Here is a 20,417-nt window from a genome sequence, read left to right as displayed (position 1 = left end):
CCAGTGGGCCAGATCCCCAGCTGGTGCAAATGCCCCTTCGGTCCTCAGACTCTGCTGAGCCTGCTGGGACGCCATTCAGCAGAAGGAGAAGCAGAATGAAAGCCCAGGCTTGGGAGTCAGGCTTGCTTGCAGTTAGGCCTTGGGATGATGGTCCCATGCTTGCTGGAGTCAATGGAAAGGCTCCCACTGACTCTAGTGAGCTTTGGAACAGGCCTTTAACCTCTCCAGGCTTGTCTTCACGGCACAGTCAAAGTTCCCCTCAGCCAATGGCTCATCAGGCTGACGCAGTTAAAGCATGTCAATTTCACACACAAAGGAGTGATCACATCTAATTGCCTTTGGCTGCCTTAACCCAATGGGCCAACTACCCATTTTGCAGCTCGGTGAACTGGAGGTGGCCTCTCGGAGTGAGATCAAGCAAGACTCGAACCCACATCCTTCAGGGTTGTAATCAAGTGCCTTAACCACTCAGTCATGGCTCCTCTTAATTATTAACCAGTTAGTTAATTAGTGAGTTTATGTTCTTGTGCCTGGCCTCCTGCCTGGGGATAATGACACTCATCCCAGCGTGTGGGAGGACTTTATGCATTTGCGTTCTTAAAGATCTCTGAGCGACGAAAGTCCTAGCAAGGGAAAATCTTGTTACGGGTGGGAATAACAAGGAGGGAAAGAAAATGAAAGATCCAGTACCCCCAGAATAAGCTAAGTGGAGCTGAAAAGAGAGATCAGTCATCCCCAGCTATGAGGATTCAGGAAATTCTTGTGTGTGCAATGAATCGTCAGGCCTGGCGTGCGGAGGAAAACAAGGCCAAGAATAGCTGTGCGTTCTATTTCCGAATTCTGCCCAAAGGGCAGACAGGCTAAGCCAACGCGAGGTCTCAGTTCCTCATCAGCAGAATCAGAACAATTTCCCGAGTTGCTGCCGTCTTTGTCCTCATTTCCCCCCGAGGCGAGGCACTGGGAGAGCCCTGCTTTTGTTTTAATCCTCAAAGATGTATTGGTGCTCACTCTCCCTTGCCGCGTGTGCACGCGACCCCCTGTTGAGTGCAGCGCCTTTCCGTGGAGGCAGGAGCAGATTCTGTTCCGTGCTGCAGAGTCAACTCAGAGAGGTCGGGAATCTCAAAGATTCAGAGATGATCATTTCCGCCTGGGTCGCTCGGGCTGCATTTGTGTAGGAACGATTCTTGTTCTATACAGGGCTGTTGACTGCATGCAGTTCGTGCCTTGCTGCCAGGAAACTCACTGCGTGATGCCAAGGTGTGTAATACGTTGCTGTTAGTTTTTGTGTTCTGTATCCCCATTGTGCTAGGTGCTCCACAAACCCATAGTGAGAGACACTTCCTGCCCTGAAGAACTGACAGACTAGATGGGGAAAGGAAGGTTTTAATCCCCGTATTCCATCCTTTCTTCTCTAATAACAGTGTTCCTTAGAATGGTTTTCAGTGTCCTGAGCGCTGGTTTCCCAGAGCCTTTATCATTAGTATGGTGGGGGAAGGAAGTGCTTTCAGCTAAGAGATGATGCAGTGGAGAGTTACAAGAAAGCTGGCAGCAGATGCAAAGGAGAAGGCTCTCACTCTGAGATTGTGGGAAAGAAAGTGAGGTATCCTGAACAGAGAGAACAAGCAGGGAAATGAAGCTACACAATGTGAATGCAATTTAGAAATAAGGAAGATAACTTTGGCCCCGATCTTTAAACAAACAGGGTGCCAGAGCACTGGGATGGGAGAAAGGGGTAGAGGAACATAATTAAAATGCTAGAAATCAGGGAGAAGTCCTTTACAGAAGACTGAGGGTAATAGCAATAGATGCCAAACAGGAAGGCACGGACTGGATTTCCAGTCAATGTGAAGATGGGTTATTTCCCATAAACCCCAGAGCTCACCCACTACTTCATCTCCCTGGTACTTTTGCATCCTTTAAAGTCTAACCCCAGTTTGTCAGAAGGATTGTCTGAGTCAGAACAGCATCTGCAGTGCTGCTTGCTAGGATGAAATGATTTGAGGAGTGGGTCTCCATCCTCATGCTCCAGGGCATACACTGGTGACCAGCAGGGGTCAGGAACACAACTGGGTGAAATTATTCATCGGCAACTTTTTCTGGCATACAATGAAAATTCTGTAACTCCAAAACCTTTCATGAGTTCATGTTATTTTCACTAAATTGTTTTCAGTCAGGAAAACATTTTAAAAATTCAGAGAAAATTGAAACATTTCAATTTTTTGGTTCAAAATGACTTTTTCTTCCAACTTTCCTTTAATATTATGTTTTTGAAAAAACATCAAAACCATTTTTAAATGATGCAGACATTTCATTCTACCCCAAACTGGCAATATGTAAATCAAGATTGGATTATTATTATTATTTTATTATTATTTTATTTTAAATGCTCTAGGAATTATTTTAGGGCAGTTCTCTGGCCTGCGTTACACAGGTCAGACTAGATAATCATAGTGGTCTCCTCTGGCCTTGGAATCTATGAATCTATGAAAATTAGTTCTGTGTGAACACTTTGATTTGCAGAATTTTTTTATTTTTGGTTCAGATTGAATCAACTCCCTTCCCTCCACCCCCTGCACCCAATTATTCAGAATTTCCAGCAAATCAAAAAATCCATTATTTGCCCACATCTGATTAAGAAGGCCCCTCCCTCCATGCTATAATTATTGTTATTTTGATTATTATTTGTGTTACCCTAGCACATAGGGGCCCTAATCATAGACCAGGTGCCCATTGTGATAGAAGCAGTACAAACAGGAGCCGGTGGACACTGTCAGAGGTGGGGCAGCAAAAACAGATACAAGGAGACGCTCTGCAGATCAGGAAATAGTCTGAAAAGGAAAGACTCTACCAGGTTGTCTGTCATTGCGTCGTCATAAAGTGGGCTGTTATGCTGATGAGATATTGACAGTTGCAGTTATTCCTCACATTGCTTTCTTGCTGTGCAAGGCCCTTTGCAGACATGGCATGATCCCAGCTCCAGAGAGCTTACAACTGAAATGGACAAAATTCAAATGGTTGGAGTGGATGGGGGAATGAAGGGATGGAATATCAAAGCAAAGGGTTGGGTCCTGATGCCCTTATTCCCACTGGGTTATTCTTGGTTCTACATGTTGTCAGTGGACCATCCAAGGTATGGCTCAGTGGGAATAAAGGGTACCACAGCCTGGTCCGAGATGTGGGGGTTGGCAGGAGGTTTGCTAGAGCTGATATAGGGAGGAATCCCATTGTCCATTCACATGAACAGGTTTGTTTATGGTGAGATCACACCGGGAGCTCAGTCGAAGGGTGATGAGAGGAGTGAGGAGGATGGTGAGTGAAGGATGGGGCCAAAGGGAGAGGACTGGGAAGGGGGATTTGAAGGCGAGCCCGGCTGCTGGGTGCATTGGAAAGGAGGAGGCCATCCCAGCTGGAGGGAGCTACAAGGGGAAAGGGATGCCATGCCAAGTCCTCGCCTAATGTGAATCATGACTGCTCTAGTGAAGTTACACCGGTGTGGTGCCGTTGAAGCGCAAAGGCAGAGGTGTAGATGTGTGGGCTGTGTCAGCACAGGGCTCGCTGTAGCATTTCTCAGGGAAGCCACATCGACAGACATTTAGTGGCTGAGTCTTTTCCGGGAGCTGGTTGCCATATCACTACCCCTGTACCCCGGCCTGTGCCATTCGACTGCCGTGACTTTCCCAGCAGCTCAGAGCCCCAGTTGGGCTTTGTTGTCTTTTTCACCAACTCCCTACAACACATGCACAGAGGTGAGCCCTAACCAAGCTAACTCCCATTACCAAGCTCAAGGATAGCCCAGGGCTGACTTCATTAGCTTCAGAGAGCTCTGCTCTGGTGGAGCTTGGGAGCTTATCCGTAGTTCTATGGAGTTTAGGAGCTCCTCAGGTGATCTGATCCCCATGATCATCTGACGGCTTCAGATGTCCTCCAAGACCTTCAGCTAACGGGGGCTCATCAGACTGATGGGTTCCCCCACAGTATTATTGGATCTTGATGTGTTTGGTTGCGTGGGACCTTCCCACCAAACAAGAAAGAAACGACCAGCCTCTGAAAACATACATCAACATAGCTAAGACAGTGTTAGACAGCATTAGATTGACGGAAGAATTCTTCCATCGACGCAGCTACCACCTCTCCGGTAGCTGGATTAACTACAGTGACGGGAGAACCCTCCCACTGGCGTAGTGAGTGTTTACACTAAAGCACTATGGTGGTGTATACCCTCAGATTGGCTCCACATTTGCAGCAATCTACTCTATTGCACTTGATTCTGTCTGTCCAGCCCAGTCTAACAGTTCCATGTTTGTTCCAGTCCAGGCAAATACAACGTCTCCTGCCGTCCCCTGGAACATCACACATGGCGGACACGGGAACACATCTGCAGAGCCAGGTGAAGACACAGCAGGCAGGCTGGGGGAAGCCCCGTTTTGTTCAGTGTGTCCCTCTCCATATGGAAAGGACAGGACTTGGGGCAGCAGACAACAAGGGGGGGGTCCTTACTCAAGGTGATAGACACAAAAACTCTGTAGTCTGGATCTCTAGCACCCAGGCTGGGTCTGCCAAGGGAGGGATTGCTGACTCCATCATAGCAAGGAGATGGAGCAAAAGCTGTGATGGGTGAGGGGCTCCAGCAGCACTGGGAGATGGGGGTGCACAGGTTAGGACATGCAGTAGCACAGTGACCCCCTGATATTAAGGGAAAGCGGGGAGGTGAGGGTGCCCAGGTTATGCATGACAGCCGCCCAGCACTCCTTGTGCCTCGGTGGGTCTCCTCACTGCTGAGACCAGCTGGCCTGTAGGCGTAGCTCAGAGTTGTTTTTTTGAGGTCACCGTGGGGCGCTCACACACTCATCTGTGACATTTGGGTTGAAGAGGAAGGAAGCAGCGTGGGTGGTAGCGTGTGGTGCACCTATCCCACCTGTAAAGAATTCAGCATCGCTCGTAAAGGGCGCGGGGTTAGTCACGTGGCTTAGCCCAGCCAACGCCCTCTTCCCGAGCTGGGGATTTCTGCACCAGCTTCCACAGCACTGCCCCACACCAGGCCCTTATGGGCCCCATGCCCAGCCCTTATGGGCTCCCCCCATCCCCCCCGCGCTGCCCCACACCCAGCCTTTATGCCCTCCCGAGCGCTGCCCCATGCCTTTATGGGCAGCCAGCCCTCTGTCCCCCCAGCCACCTTATAGGCAGCCACCCCGCCACGCAGGATCCCATATGGCTCTGACCCATCTTGCCCATCCCATGGATTATCTCTGAAATAACGTGTGCTGCCCTGCAGGCCTCTCAGGAGAGGGATCCGTCCGTTTGGTGAATGGCAGCAGCCGCTGCAGTGGTGCCGTGGAGGTCCATCATCATGGGCGGTGGATGCCAGTCTGCCAGGAAATGTGGGACAAGGAGGCCTCCCACGTGGTCTGCAGACAGCTGCACTGTGGGGAGGCAAAGGAGACAGCAGCTGAACCCACCCCCAGCCCTGTGTGCCCGCCCAGGTCAACACCCACAAAGGAAGCCACCCCGTCCTTTCAGAACCTCTGCCCTTCCCTGCACATCCATTGTGTGGGTCTGGAGAGCACTTGGAAGCAGTGCAATGTGTCAGAGCTGTGCTGTAAAGGGAAGCTGGCCAGCGTCACCTGTGCAGGTAAGAAACAGATCCATCCCGCGTCTTGCAGAGCCCCGGTTAGCCATCAGCAGCTTCCAATGGGAAACCATCCATGCATGCTGGCTGCTCTCCTCTCGCTGCTGCTGCTCTATCCCCATCAGCCATCCATACTCCATAGTGAGGCCAGTCCGGCTCTGCCCCTGCCCATTGGCCAAACCCCAGCCCTCCCAGCTGCCTGTTTCTGGCCCATGAGGGAGTCTTGCCCCTCCACACCTTGCAGGTTAGAAAATTGAGGGGGCCAGCAGGTCCTTCCGCCTGTGAGCTCCATCGCAGCATCCCAGGTGAGTGCCCCTGAATGCTACACTCCTGATAAATAATTACATGGCTGATGGAGCTGAGACCAGATCCATCCACCCATTCATTGACACCAGCTCCCTCCATCCATCCGCATACATAACCTATCATCCACTGAGAGCAGATCCATCCCCTATACACACCTCTTCATCCATCCATCCCTCCTTTCTCTTTCTCCCTCCCTGTGCCTATCTCTCTCGCTGCCATTCCCAGAGCCCCTCTCTGAGCTGTGCTCACTCCCCCTTTGCCCTCTCTGCCAGGTTCCCATTCTGTGCGCCTGGTTGGCGGGGGCAGTTGCTGTGAGGGCCGTGTGGAGGTCGAGGTGGACGGTGTCTGGGGCACAGTGTGTGACGACGCCTGGGACCTGGATGACGCTGGGGTGGTATGTCAGCAGCTGAAATGCGGCTGGGCTATCCAGGCTCCAGTGGCCTCCTCCTTCCACAAAGGGACCGGCCCCATCCACCTGGATGAGGTGAGCTGTGCTGGGAACGAATCCCAACTGTGGGACTGTCCAGCTGAGAGGAGCCATGACTGCGGCCACAAGGAAGATGCCGGTGTGGTGTGCTCAGGTCTGTTCCTCTATCCGGAAGAGTGCACTTGTCCTTCTGTCTGTCTGGTGGAACGTTACTGTCCATCTCTGTCCAGTGGAGAATTCCTGTCTGTCTGATGGAGAGCATCGGTCTGTCCACATGTCCATCTGAAGGAGTGCTCCTGTCTGTCTATCAATCCATTGGCGAGCTCTTGTCTGTCTGTCTGTATGGTAGAATGCTCCTGTCTGTCTGTCAGTGTGTCCATTGGAGAGCTCCTGTCTGTCTGTCCACTAGAGCACTCCTGTATGTCCATCTGTCTGGTGGATTGTTCCTGTCTCTGTCTGTCTGGGATGGGCAGTGAAATTAGACTCTGGCAGCTTGGGGAAGGGGTAAATCCCTCCTGCCTCCAGCAGGCTCCAGGTGCAGCAGGGTCTAAACTTCCATCGTGAGCAGTTCCTTCATGTCTGTGTTGCATCAGAGTGGGGACCCCAGGCTGTTCCCTCTTTGCTGACCTGCTGCCCCCTCCATTCCCGCACAGAGCACCAGAAGTGGCGCCTGTCGGGGGGCAAGGACGCCTGCGCCGGCCGCGTAGAAGTTTATTACCGGGGCGTGTGGAACATGGTGTGCGACGGGACCTGGTACAAGGAGGAGATAGGCGTGCTGTGCCGGTGGCTGGGGTGCAGCCCCTCTGGCCAGAAGCTGAGCTTCAACCACACACAAGAGGGCAGGATGAACTACCAGTGCTCAGGGACCGAGCCCTCACTGTCCTGGTGCCGATGGCACTACAACAACTTTTACCTGTGCCACCAGTCCCAGGCTGCTGGCGTGATCTGCAACGGTAACGCTGCCTCATCACACACTGAACCCCCACCCAGACAGACCCAAGTAGGGATCAAACCTGCAACTCTCAGGAGAAAAAACACACGCTGCTAAGGCTTGAGCTAGGGGCAAGGCAGTAACATCATATTGTAATCTTTGAGACCAAGAAGAAGACATGTCCATACATATGCCAGCAACGCAGCTGGGGGTAGGGAGAAGAAGGCAGACATAAGGGGTGATAGAGGGGATGGATGGGGCAGTAGGACGGGGCAAAAGAGGCGGATGTGGGGGGTGATCCTGGGGACCTGGGCAGGGTGGCAGGAGAGGGGAGGGAAGGAGGCGAACGTGGGAGGCGATCCAGGGGACCGTGAGAGAGGGGAGGGTCTCCACCCCAGAATGGGTCTGTCCCTTCAGCCCCACTGACTGTTCTTCTCCCTCTGTCTGTGGCACCCCCAGGCTCGCTGGGCTTGCTGAACATGTCTGACGTGCTCCCCACAGCTATGACGACTCCAGACTCCAGGAGAAGTGAGTGTCTGGGGGGCAGACCCTCCCGGCCCTCTTGCAGTGCCTCTCTCTGGATCCGAGACGAGCCCTCCCCCACTGGAGCAGGAGGGGATGTTTGCCAGCCCTGCTGTAGGGCAAACCTCTCCAGGATCACTGCACCATGGGCAGCTCTCCTCTGGCAGCATCCATTCCCCAGAGGGGGCAGCCAAAGAGGCCCCCCCCCTCAACAGGATCCCCCCCAAGAGCCAGGGACTTGGCTTTGAGCTCCTCCTGTGTTCCTGCTGTCAGGGCGCTAGGCGTTCTGCCCCACCCAATGCCCCCATCCTGGGCAGAGCCCTACATGGTGTGCACTCTGAGGCCTCCCCCCGCCACAGCACAGCCAGCAAGGTCAGGGCTGCAGGGAGAGCTTCAGGGAGCTGGCCCTGCCACCCTCCTGTGACCTCCCCCATGCCAAGTTTGGGGGGCCAGGAAGGGGCTCATGAGTCAGCCCATGGCCTACTCCAGAGAGCTTCCGAGCTAGGGGCCTGCACGGTGCTGGGAACACCCCTGACATCAGCAGGGATGGGGCCCTATGCCAGGCCCTAGTGACAGTTCCCCTGTGTCGTGTGCCTCTCTGACTTGCTGTCTGTCCATCTGTCTGTCCCTCCCCCTCTCCCCCCGCTCCATTGCCAGGCACAGCTGAGCCACTGTGCTGGGAAGCCAAGGCCCTCTCGAACTGGACTCTCCTCCTCCTCTGTGTCGTCCTGGGCCTTCTCCTCTTGGTCACCGTGCTGGCCTTCACCGCCGCCCTTCTGAGGATGAGGAGGAAACACGGTAGCTTTGCTGCTTAGGGCTTTGCCAGAGTGAGATTGGGCACTTGCGGGGCCAGGCAGAGCCATGGCCTGGTGTGAAGAGCCGTCAGACAGTCCCTTCTGCATGGGGGAGTGACATCACGGGGGCTGCAGTGGGCCAAAGCACGGGTCCAGGGTGGGGCCATTGGCAGCACCTAGCAATGGGGTGACGTGAAACGGGGCCAGATCCCCTGTTGGTGTCAATCGGTCGTAACTCCATTGGTGTCCATGCACTGGTGTCAATTGGCTGTAGCTCCATTGGAATCAGTGGAGCTGCTCTGATCTACACCAGGATCTGGCCCCGGTTACCCGCTCAGGGGCTCAGGATTGCTTCGCCGTAGTTGCTGTCCTGTCCCTGAATGCACAGGCAGCTCGCGGGGTGCCGCGCATGCTCTGCTGAACAGTTCCCCAGAGCAATGGCAGCCTGCAGCATGAAAGCCCAGCACCAGAGCACAGGGCTAAATGGGACCCGCGGGGCATGCAGGACTAGTGCAGATCCCCTCCCAGCCTGGGGTGGGCCCTGGCCTGGCTGTGCCAGGCCCTGTACGGCCTCACGGAGCAACCCATCTCCTTTCTCTCCCTCTCTGTTTGCAGCCCACGCCGTGTCCTCTTCCTCATTAGCCACCCCGGTCCTGGTGAATCATAGCGCACAGGGCCCGGAGACGCCCGCAGGGGGTGCTAATGACTACAGGAAAGCCCCCCCCAAAGCAGAAGGTATCAGCTGTTGCTTGGCCTGCTCCCACTGCCCCTCCCCCACACCCAACCTCTTTGCCCCCACCTCCCCCATACCCTACCTCTCTGCCCCCATCCCACCTTCCCCTCTCCTCACAGCCCCTCCCATACACTCTGCCCCTCTCCCTCTGCTTCTCTGCCTGCCTCCCCTTCCCCTCCCACACTCCCTGCTCCTCCCCCCAACACCCCTCCCTGCCTACCACACATCCTGACTCTCCCCCACAACCTGACTTTCTCTGCCCCTCCCCTACACCACACCTCTCTCTGCTTCCTGCCTCTCAGCCCTTCCTGGTAGGGTTGTCAACTTTCTAATTGCACAAAACTGAACACCCTAGCTAAAGTGACCATACGTACTGGTTTTACCAGTACAGTACTGGTTTTTTGGACATTGGTCTGGTTAGTCGTGAGATGTAACCAGTACAGTTTAGGACTACAACATCAAAAATTATTAATTTATCAAAAGATTGAGTACATCAAATCAATCCTTGATAAACCAGCCTAAATCAATGTGATTAATTTATCCTAGTTTTAGTTTTATTTTACACGCCGGTTCTCATCCTTGGATCTTGGCAATACTCGGCGTGTCCTGGTTTTAAATTTGAAAAAAATGGTCCCCTTAACCCTAGCCCCACCCCTTCCCCGAGGCCCCGCCCCCACACATTACATTTCCCCCTCCCTTGGTGGCTTCCCCCACCGTCACTCACTTTCACTGGGCTGGGGCAGGGGGTTGGGGTGAAGGAGGGGGTGAGGGCTATAAATGGGGGTGCAGGCCCTGGGGTGGAGCCAGAAATGAGGGGTTCAGGGTCTGGGATGGGGCTCCAGGATGGGGCAGGGAGTTGGGGTGTGGGAGGGTGAGGGCTCTGGGCTGGGGGTGCTGGCTCTGGGGTTAGGCAGAGGATGAGGGGTTTGGTTGCAGGAGGGGGCTCCAGGCTGGGAGGGTGGGGCCAAGGGATTTGGAGTGTGGGAGGGGGCTGCGGGTTGAGGCAGGGGTTTGGAGTGCAGGAGGGGGTGAGGGCTATGTGGTGGGGCCAGGGATGAGGGGTTCAGGGTGAGGGGGGGCTCTGGGCTGGGGCAGAGGGTTGGGGTGCGGGGGTGGATGAGGGCTTTGAGCTGGAGGTGCAGCCTCTCGGGTGCAGGAGGGGACTCCGGGTTTGGGAGGGACTCAGGATTGCGGCATGGGCTTTCCTCAGGCAGCTCCTGGTCAGCGGCACAGCAGGGCTAAGGCAGGCTAGTCCCTACCTGTCTTGGGGCACTGCATTGTGCCCTGGAAGGAACCAGCAGATCCAGGTCCTAGGCGGGCGGAGCAGGAGGCTCCACGGCTTGCGCTGCTCTCAACCACAGGCACCGCCACTCCAGCTTCCGTTGGCTGGTTCCCAGCCAATGGGAGTGCGGAGCCGGTGCTCGGGCAGTGCGTGGAGCCCCATAGCCCCCCCGCTTAGGAGCCGGACTTGCTGGCTGCTTCCGGGACACAGCAGAGTGCCCCAGAACAGGTAGGGACTAGTCTGCCTTAGCACCGCCAACCGGGCTTTTAACTGCCCAGTTAGCAGTGCTGACCAGAGCCACCAAGGTCACCTGGTTGAAAACCAGACATCTGGTCACCCTATTTCCTGGCCACCGTCTCCCATCCTGGCTGAGTATCCGACCCAGAGGCTCCCGGTCCTTGGTCCATGGGGCGCTTGCTGGTGGGCTAGGAGAGCCGACTGTTTACATGGCACCGGCCCCACCCCAGCACTGTTCCCAGTTGCTCCATTTCACCCGAAAACACTGAGGCTCTGGGCTGGGAGCCATGGCTATGTGGCCCCAGGGGGGGGGTGTTCTGGGAGGGCAGGCAGGCACTGCCCCACACTTGGCAAGCCCTGGTCCAGACAGGTCCCCTGGTAACCATTCCCTTCATGCCCCCCTAGCAGAGCCGCTGGCCGTGCCCGCTCCTGGCTCCGAGGACTCCGATTCCGACTATGAACACTATGATTTCAGCAGCAAGCCGCCTGTGGCACTCTCCACCTTCTACAGTGAGCGACCCCCCCACCTGCACCATGCGGGCTCTTCACAGCCTGGGGCTTCTGCCTCCCCACGGGGCCCTGCCTTCCCTCACACTGCCCAGCGCCAGACTGGGCTGCCCCCGCACACATAGCTCTGCCAATGCCCCCCATCCCAACCCGCGGGCACCGCTGCTCCAGCCCTGGGATCCCCCCCACCCCCCAGATCTGCCAATGCTTCCCCATCCTGACCTGCAGCCCCTTCTGTCCCAGCCCTGGGCTCCCCACCCCACAGCTCTGCCAGTGCCCCCTCCATCCTGACCCGCAGCCCTTCTGTCCCAGCCCTGGGCTCCCCACCCCACAGCTCTGCCAGTGCCCCCTTCATCCTGACCCACAGCCCTTCTGTCCCAGCCCTGGGCTTCCCACCCCACAGCTCTGCCAGTGCCCCTCCATCCCGATCCACAGCCACTGTGGTCCCAGCCCTGGGCTCCCCATGCCACAGCTCCCCCAGAGACCCTCAATCCTGACCAACAGGGATTGGGGACAGGGATGTATGGGGGTAGGGGTCAGAGGGATCCGGGGGTGGGTGGGTAGGGGGGTCACATGGGTTGGTTGGAGTCAGGAGGATTGCGGGGTCAATGGGTACAGGGGTTGATTGGGCTCAGAGGGGATCCAGGGATCAGGGGGTATGGGGTTGGCTGGGGTCAAGGGGAACTGGGGGAGGTCATGTCAGCGAGTACTGTTAGTGGTGATCTGCCAGCTCACCCTGCTGTGATGCTGGGCCAGGCGAGGTTTGCTGGAACCCTTTGCCTCTGGTTGCAGATTCACTTCGGCACCGAGCAGCGGACGAGACGCTCCCCGCGGACAGCTTCCCCCCAGCACCTGGCCAGGAGGTGCTGAATGAGGGCCCAGAGCCCTGGGGCCAGCCAGAGCAAAGGCCCTACGAGGGTGAGAGCTGGTGCTGCTGACTGGGCGAGTGACAGAGATGGGAAGCATAGTCCCAGGAACGGGGGCCCAAAGCCCCAGCTCCCCTGGTGTTCGCCTATCTGTCTGTCTGTCCTCAGTCCCCATCCGTCTGTCTATTCCAGCACATGGGGTGGAGCAGAGTTTGTGCTGATGGGCCCTCGCTGGGGCAGAGCAAGGGTGGGCCATTTCCCAGTTCTCCCCACACCCCCGGCACTGGGGCTAGATCAGGCAGTGCTGCAAACCCTCCATCTAGCTCCAAGGGGTTCTCTGTAGATTTGTAGCCCCCGTGGGTGGGGCAGGCTCGGGCATTGCCAGCACTGGCCGGTAGAAGGCTGCGCTGATGGAGAGGCCACTTCTCTTGCAGAGCCCCCCGCTGAGTCCAGCTCATCCTCAGAGGACAACTACTACAATAACGGCAACACCAGGCAGCAACAGTGGGGCAACCCAGCCCCTCCTCCCACCAGCTGCTTCTTAATGCCAGCACCTCCTGCCCATGGCAACAGTGGCTCCCAGCTCTCCTTCCAAGGTTAGCAAGATGGGCCAGCACCCGCTGGCTCTGACGGCCGGTGGGACCATCTCTGAGCATTGGCCATTGAGGAGCAACCTCCCAGCACGTCCTCTCCTGCCCCAGGAGAGGGAAGGGGAGGGAAGTCTGGGCTGGGCCCAAGATCCAAGGCTGGAAAATCCAACCCCTTGTGTTTATGGAAGGGAAAATCATCCCAGGAGCAATGATTCTGCCCCAACCTGCCCAGCAGGGCCTCCAAGTGCACTGGGCCCTGGCCATCCCTCACAATCTCCACAGAGAAAGGCCTCCACGAACCCTCCAGGCCTTTCTCTGTGCATTGGTGGGACAGGGAAAGGTCATCCATGGGCCGTTAAGTCTCTGACAACGCCCTGACCTGCGGGCGGGGAACCTCATCTCTGGGGATATCAGGGCTGATGACTGGTCTGGACTGAGATGCTTATGGGAGGCAACCTCTGTCCCCTTCCTGCTGGATTCCCAGTATGGATAGTCACTGCATCTCCCCTAACAGGAGCCTGGAAATGCTCCTCACCCTCTGCACCAGAAGGGTGAGCATGTCCGGGGTTGTCTCCAGCAGGGCCCGATGGAGCCGACAGCTCCAGCACCTCATCTGGAGAATGGTATGAAAACTTCCACAGCACAGCGCACCAGGGAGACCAGCCGGGGAACATGCCGGGTGAGGAGAGGAGAGAATGGAGGAAGCATGGGGAGGGAGCTGCAGACCTACTGCTTGGGGAGCAGGCAGTGGCCCTGTGTTCCCAACAGTGCTGAGCCTAATTATGGGGGCTCATGGGAGATAACCTGATTCAGAGCAGGTTACAGTCCACTCAGAAAGACAGAGAAAGAGACTGCAAAAGGGGAATAGGAAAGGGAATGGCTAGAGATCAATGGGGGGTGGGGGATGGAGAAAGAGAGAGAGTGAGTAACCAAGGGAGGGAGAGATGGATGACTGGGGATGGAGGGAGGGATGAGAGATGGCTGTGGGGATGGAGGGGGCAGGGATGAGAGGAGGCTGTGGGGATGGAGGGGGCAGGGATGAGTGGTGGCTGTGAGGAGGGAGGAAGGGATGAGAGGTGGCTGTGGGGAGGGAGGAAGGAAGGGAGGGATCAGAGGTGGCTGTGGGGAGGGCAGGAAGGAGGTAGTGATGAGAGGTGGCTGTGGGGATGGAGGGAGGGAGGCAGGGATGAGAGGTGGCTGAGGAGAGGGAGGGATCAGAGGTAACTGTGGGGATAGAGGGAGGGAGGGATAAGAGGTGGCTGTGGGCAGGGAGGGAGGCAGGGCTGAGAGGTGGCTGTGGAGATAGAGGGAGGGAGGGATGAGAGGTGGCTGTGGGCAGGGAGGGAGGCAGGGATGAGAGGTGGCTGTGGAGATGGAGGGAAGAAGGGATGAGAAGTGACTGGGAGTGGAGGGAGGGAGAAAGGGGTGAGAGATGGCTGTGGGGATGGAGGGGCAGGGATGAGAGGTGGCTGTGGGGAGAGAGGAGGGAGGGTGGGTTGAGAGGAGGCTGTAGGGATGGAGGGAGGGAGGGATGAGAGGTGGCTCTGGGGATGCAGGGATGGAGGGATGAGAGGTAGCTGTGGAGAGCGAAGGAGGGAGGGAGAGTTGAGAGGAGGCTGTGGGGATGGAGGAGGGCAGGGATAAGAGGTGGTTGTGGGGATGGAAGGAGGGAGGGATGAGAGGTGGCTGTGGGGATGGAGGAAGGGAGGGATGAGAGGTGGCTGTGGGGATGGAGGAAGGGAGGGATGAGAGGTGGCTGTGGGGATGGAGGGAGGGAGGGATGAGAGGTGGCTGTGGGGATGGAGGAAGGGAGGGATGAGAGGTGGCTGTGGGGGTGGAGGGAGGGATGAGAGGTGGCTGTAGGGAGGCAGGGAAGGCTGAGAGGTGGCTGTAGGGAGGCAGGGAAGGCTGAGAGGTTGCTGTGGGGATGGAAGGAGGGAGGGATGTGAGGTGGTTGTGGGGATGCAGGGAGGGAAGGATGAGAGGTGGCTGTGGGGATGCAGGGAGGGAAGGATGAGAGGTGGCTGTGGGGATGCAGGGAGGGAAGGATGAGAGGTGGCTGTGGGGATGGAGGAAGGGAGGGATGTGAGGTGGCTGTGAGGGTGGAGGGAGGGATGGGTGAGAGGTGTCTGTGGGGGTGGAAGAGATGAGAGGTAGCTGTGGGGATGGAGGAAGGGAAGGATGAGAGGTGGCTGTGGGGATGGAGGGAGGGAGGAATGAGAGGTGGCTGTGGGGAGGGAGGGAGGCAGGGAGGGATGAGAGGTGACTGTGGGGTGGAGGGAGGGAGGGATGAGAGGTGGCTGTGGGGATGGAAGGAGGGAGGAATGAGAGGTGGCTGTAGGGAGGGAGGGAGAGAGGCAGGGAGGGATGCAGGGCCGCCCGCCGGTGCCACCATTTAGGCAACCTAGGTGGTTGCCTAGGGCACTGGCATTTGGGGGGCGCCATTTTCTTCAGCAGCGACCGCGGCAGCCGGATCTTCAGCCGCCCTGGTCGTCGCCGGCATTTAGGCGGAGGGAGCTGGGGCAGAGGAGCATGGGGAGGGCCACCTGCAGCAAGTAAGGTGGGGGGGGCGGCAAGCAGGGGAACTCCCCGCCTCAGCTCACCCCGTCCCGCCTCCTCCCCAAGCACATCGTGGCTGCTTCACTTCTCCCGCCTCCCAGGCTTGCGGCGCCAGTCAGCTTAGGCGCCACAAGCCTGGGATGCAGGAGAAGTGAAGCGGCCACAGCATGCTTGGGGTGCTCGTGCACAGAGCAGAGGTGAACTGGGGAGGGGGGAGGGGTGCCTCAGGGCGGAGGGCGGGAGCTGCTGCGGTGGGGGGGGTGCCTCAGGGTGGGAGTGCGGGGGAGAGGAGGGCGCAAGGTGGAAGTTGCGCCTAGGGCGCGAAACATCCTTGCACCGGCCCTGGAGGGATGAGAGGTGGCTGTGGGATGGCGGGAGACAGGGATGAGAGGTGGCCGTGGGAATGGAAGGAGGCAGGGATGAACTACAGGAGTTGATGGGATCCGTTATTTCAGAGTGGCCGGCTCTCTCTCAGCCGTTGGGGAGCTGTGAGCCTGGGAGAGACGACTCGGAGGGCAGCGATTACGATGATGTCCAAGGCCTGGCGTACTAGGGCAGGGTCGTCACTGCAAGTCTGTGCCTCCAGCCCTCCCTCCTGCCTTCAACGCAGTGACAGCAAATCAGTGGGTGATACCTGACCCCTCACGTCCCTGCCCTGAATGTGTTTGATTAGCACAAGGTCAAGCATGGGAGGAAGGTTTGTCAGCAGGTCCCAGAACCAGCCCTGGACTGACCAGTATTTCCCAGTGCAGACCCTCTGGCTCTGGAAGGGGCTGCACTCCTCTACCAACTTACAGCTCTGACCCTGAGAAATCCACTGAGACTTTCCCAAGAACATCCCCTTCCCAGCCCACGTTCTCCGCTAATGCCCAGCTAGCCCTGACCACTCAGGCCCATAAGTGAACCCCTGGTGTTTGGGGTGTGTCCGGGACTCCATCCTCAGTGCTCAGGACACAGGCCAAGCTCTCCAGGATGGCTGCCGGGGCCATGGGCTCTATTCCCAGCTGGGAAAGGTGCTTGGACACATGGTGATGGGAGCAGCACAGAGACCTAGCTGGAGCCCTAGGGATGGTAAGCTGGAGGTCAGAAGTCCTAGGGGAGCAGCCAGACTGCTTGGCTTCCTTTCCAACAGTGACTTAGGGGGCTGGGTTCAATCCTCGGTATGTAGATTCCCCATGGCAATAACCAGTCCCCAGTGATTAGCCTGCAGACAGGAACTGGGGTGCTCAGATTCAATGCACAGGGGGTAGCTCCTCCCCCAGGCCTCTGGCTTCATCCCCACTGGGCAGAAGCAGCTAGGAGGGGATGTTCCATAGCTGGGTTCCAGCAATGGCTCTCTCCTGTTGGGGGAGGGTCTGTACATCACAGGCCAAGCTGCCTATGAGATCCAAGCCCCTGGCTTTGAGGGGAAGGTCAGCCTGTGGTTGAGGCAGTGCCTGACACTCAGGAGGGCTGGGTTGCATCCCCAGCCTTGCTGCTACCTCGCTATTGGAGTGCGGCCAAGTCACCTCCCCTGTCCCTCAGTTTCCCTGTTGGAGATGAGGATCATGGTGCCCCGTGCAAGTCTGCATTAATGGAACGGCGTTGAGATCCTGAGATCTGAAGAACTGTGGGTGATGGATGAGGCCATGGAGGATGGTTCTTCCCTCTCCCCCAAGCAAGGGGCTGCTCGCAGTGCCAGCAGATCCACAGCTGCTGCCCATGCTGTACCCACCTCCAAAGCTGTCACTGGAGAGAAGAGGCTGGCTCCAACCTTCTATGGAGGGCTAAGGCTTTCAGGGATTTTTTTTCCCTTGGAAAGTGTAGGTGAAAACGGGGAAAAAAAATATTTCATTGACATTTTTCCCTGAGATCCTCCTGGGGTTTCATTGAACAGAATCATTATCTTTCCCCCCACGAAACCCCAAAACCTTTCAACAGAACTGGCCTCTGCTGGGGTAAAGCCCTTTTTGCACCAAAAGAAACATGCTGACAGGAGACTTCTGAGCAGCTGTAAGAGTGAGAATGAGAGGCTCTGGAATGCTTTCACTGGGGAACCCCGAGCGGCCGGAACTGTAAAGTTTCCCCACAGTCACTCATTGATCCTCCCCACTGCCCTGCCAGGTGGCTGAGGATTCCGATCTCCATTCTACACGGGGGGAAATTGAGGCACGGCTAGATGAAATGACTTGATCAAGGTCACCCACCGAGTCAGTTGCAGCTCCTAGCCCTATGCTTGTTCCTCCAGCCCCCTGGGACACTGCTCCTGTGGTTTGCTCAGGGGGCATTTTATTTAGCTAACAATTCCCTACAACGTGGACCTAGAACCCTGAATTGGAACCTTCCCCTTCAGTCCTGGAGCGGGGGCGGGGTGGGGTGGGGGGAGAGGAGAGCTGCATGGAAGGATGGCAATAATGAATGTATTTCCAGGATCTGGGAGCACAAGCACTATGTAAATAGTGGAGCAGCATGTGACTGCCGCATAGGGCTGTTCCCTCGCTCTCCCGTGCGGTGGCACCATTGTGAGATTAAAAGGCTTTGACTAGAGGGGCTGGAAGGAGAATCTCTTTATTTAAGCTTTTAAGAATGGTGGCTGTGGGGGTCAGAGTAAAATTCCAGGCCAGATCCCAGCTGGTGTAAACCGGGGTCTCTCCATTGGAATCCATGGGGCCAGATCCCCACATGGGCAGTGTTAATTGCCACCAGTGGAAGATCTGGCCCTTAGTGTGTTTGTGAAAGAGAGAAGCCTAATTTGTAGCCAGGCTGCCTGTCAGCCTGTGATACCCCAGGGGCCTCACCATGCACCAGACCCTGGAGCTCCTCCCAGATGCACTCTGGGTCAGCCCCCTGGGCCTGTGTCACCTTTCCATTGGGCTGTTAGATCATTACACCAGGTCGCAGAATGTAACCTTCATTCCTGAGCTGCGCCATGTCTGAGGAGGACTGGGACCGGGTAAGCTCTGCCTCAGGGAAGATGCTCTTGTTTGCCATCCAATCACTCCAGGCTAAATCCACTTCCCATTGGGAACAGGGCTTGTTCTGTAAAAATAGCCTGTAGGGAGTAACAAAAAGGAGGGACTGTTATCCTAAAAGAGGCCCTTTAGCTCACCCAAGAAGCAATTCCCTTATCACCCCCTGCCTGACAGTAAATCCAGCAGTGACTGATACCAACGAGGTCATTCTGAAGTGCATCGGTTAATACTGAGCTTAGAATAAACACCAGATCCCACAGCTTCTCTCTGCTAATGGAGGCATGGGTGGTCCCACTAGTGTCACCAGCTCTCAGGACTTCAGCCTCAGTCTCACAATATGTGGGTTTTCCTCCAAGCTCCTGGTCTCATGTGATTTTGGGGACAGTCTCAGCTTTTCTTTACAAATAAAAGTAGGTCTCTGGCCCTCATCAGTGTGGGGAAAACCTTAGAGGAATCCCACAGGCTCAGAAAGCAGAAGGCAAAGAAAAAGAAGCCAACATTTAATATATTTTCTTTTTAGATCTCATGATTTTAAGCCAATCTTGTGATTATTTTTGGAGCCTGCCTCATGATGTGCTGAACACTTGGAGTTGGCCATGCTGTCTCTGCCAGAGGGAGATCTTGGCTTATCAAAGTTAAGGATTAAATAGTCCTGCTCATCATTATACTCATTGTAGGGATATCCACTTGGGAACAGCTGCCGGCTCTTACTTAGAGGTGGCCAGATGCCAACTCAGGTAATTGCAGCTCGGCCTTGTTAATTTCTCCCCAGTGGTTTGAGCTACAGCGGTTGAACTCCTCCTGGGTGTATAGCCAACTCTCCCTGGAGAGAGAGAGAGAAAGAGGCCAAATGTTCAAGTCCTTTCCTAAGCTCTCTGATTTGATCTGCTGCTTTAGCATCCTCAGGGAAGAATGATCCCTTCACAGGCAATATCCAGGCTACAAGACATGCAGCTTTAGAGATCTGCTAGAACGGGGAAAGTTTGCAAGCAAGATGCAAACCCAGTTTGCAGAGCTCACTCCCATCTCCCTTCCTCTCAATGTTGAGTCTCTGCAAAATAAATGTAAGAAGAGACTTCACCTCAGGTATAAATGATGTGACGTGGGGACCCAGAGAAAGGGGCTTTAACAAACATGGGCTATCTTGCCACATGGGGCGTAGATCTCATCAATATGAATGTGCCGTTTTTACATCATCGCTTCACAACAGAACTGCACATCAAGTCACCTAGCAGAGAAAGCCCAGGCTCCAGGGGAGTGTCCACATGGGGCTAGACTGATATCGTACAGTACATCTCTCGCTTGTAGGACTTGTGCTGAATGTCAGCCAAAGGGGCTGTCCACCGGTTGAGTATGTTCAGCTGATGTGTGGGCAGGATCTAAATCTCTCCTATTCAGAATGAAGTACAGCAATGTGTGTGCAACAATGCGCCACACAATTAGAATTGGATGTGGGGTTTTTTACAGGTTTTTTTTCTGCAAAAACATGCATTTTTCAGGGTCCAAAACTATTCTTCAAATTCAACTAAGAGTTTCGACTGGGGAAATTTCTTTTTGAATGAGTTGAAATGTTTCGTTTCACTCTTTTTGTGTTGAAACGGCATTTCCAGTGTACAGTCAGCCAGTTTAAAAAAATAAAACTCAAAAAGGCTGACAAACATCTTGTGATATGGGTAATGGGGTCTAGGGGTTGCTCCACCCCCATGATAGAGAGTGGCCCTTTAAGATTTTGGGAGGTTTAAGGTAGACAAGGACCTAAGAGCTAGTGATAGAGAGAAAGTAGTGTTTGGAAGGCAGGGTTGTTGCCTCTGAGGCACAGAAAAACTGGCCACTGGCTCTGCCCCACTTCCCCAGCCTGACCTCTCAGGCTCTGCCCCCCAGCAGTCTGACCATTCTTGCCCATGAACCCCTACACCCATCCCCTCCCAAGAGCCTCAGTCCTTGAGAGAACCCCCCTACCAGCCCTTATCAGGAGCCCCTGTGTTCTACAACACTCTCCACCAGCAGGGAGAGCCTTGCCCTCTGGGTCCCATTTCCCAACCGATCCCCAATGCCGAGAGGCCTGGCATGCTGCACACATGGGCCG

General features: G+C 55.9%; 1 protein-coding gene across 4 annotated transcripts in view; it reads left to right on the top strand.

The window, feature by feature from the left end:
* CD6 (CD6 molecule) overlaps positions 1 to 17,872 on the top strand; it is a 28,213-nt gene extending 10,341 nt beyond the window's left edge. For 2 of the 4 annotated variants that reach the window (XM_045013164.1, XM_045013161.1), the window contains exons 2-13: positions 4,310 to 4,387; positions 5,273 to 5,629; positions 6,205 to 6,513; positions 7,013 to 7,312; positions 7,750 to 7,818; positions 8,470 to 8,610; positions 9,222 to 9,341; positions 11,264 to 11,368; positions 12,158 to 12,283; positions 12,666 to 12,827; positions 13,399 to 13,500; positions 15,836 to 17,872. In XM_045013164.1, the coding sequence (XP_044869099.1) occupies positions 4,310 to 4,387; positions 5,273 to 5,629; positions 6,205 to 6,513; positions 7,013 to 7,312; positions 7,750 to 7,818; positions 8,470 to 8,610; positions 9,222 to 9,341; positions 11,264 to 11,368; positions 12,158 to 12,283; positions 12,666 to 12,827; positions 13,399 to 13,500; positions 15,836 to 15,933 (1,967 nt within the window). In that variant the 3' untranslated portion in view covers positions 15,934 to 17,872. The remainder of the gene's footprint in view (positions 1 to 4,309; positions 4,388 to 5,272; positions 5,630 to 6,204; positions 6,514 to 7,012; positions 7,313 to 7,749; positions 7,819 to 8,469; positions 8,611 to 9,221; positions 9,342 to 11,263; positions 11,369 to 12,157; positions 12,284 to 12,665; positions 12,828 to 13,398; positions 13,501 to 15,835) is intronic. The other 2 variants (XM_045013163.1, XM_045013162.1) reach the window with 2 other exon arrangements.
* The last annotated feature ends 2,545 nt before the right edge of the window (positions 17,873 to 20,417 follow it).

Source organism: Mauremys mutica, chromosome 4 (assembly GCF_020497125.1).
Source record: "Mauremys mutica isolate MM-2020 ecotype Southern chromosome 4, ASM2049712v1, whole genome shotgun sequence".
Taxonomy (NCBI): Eukaryota; Metazoa; Chordata; order Testudines; family Geoemydidae; genus Mauremys; species Mauremys mutica.
The sequence above is the reverse complement of the archived record's forward strand: the minus strand, read 5'-3'. Positions and strand labels throughout refer to the sequence as shown.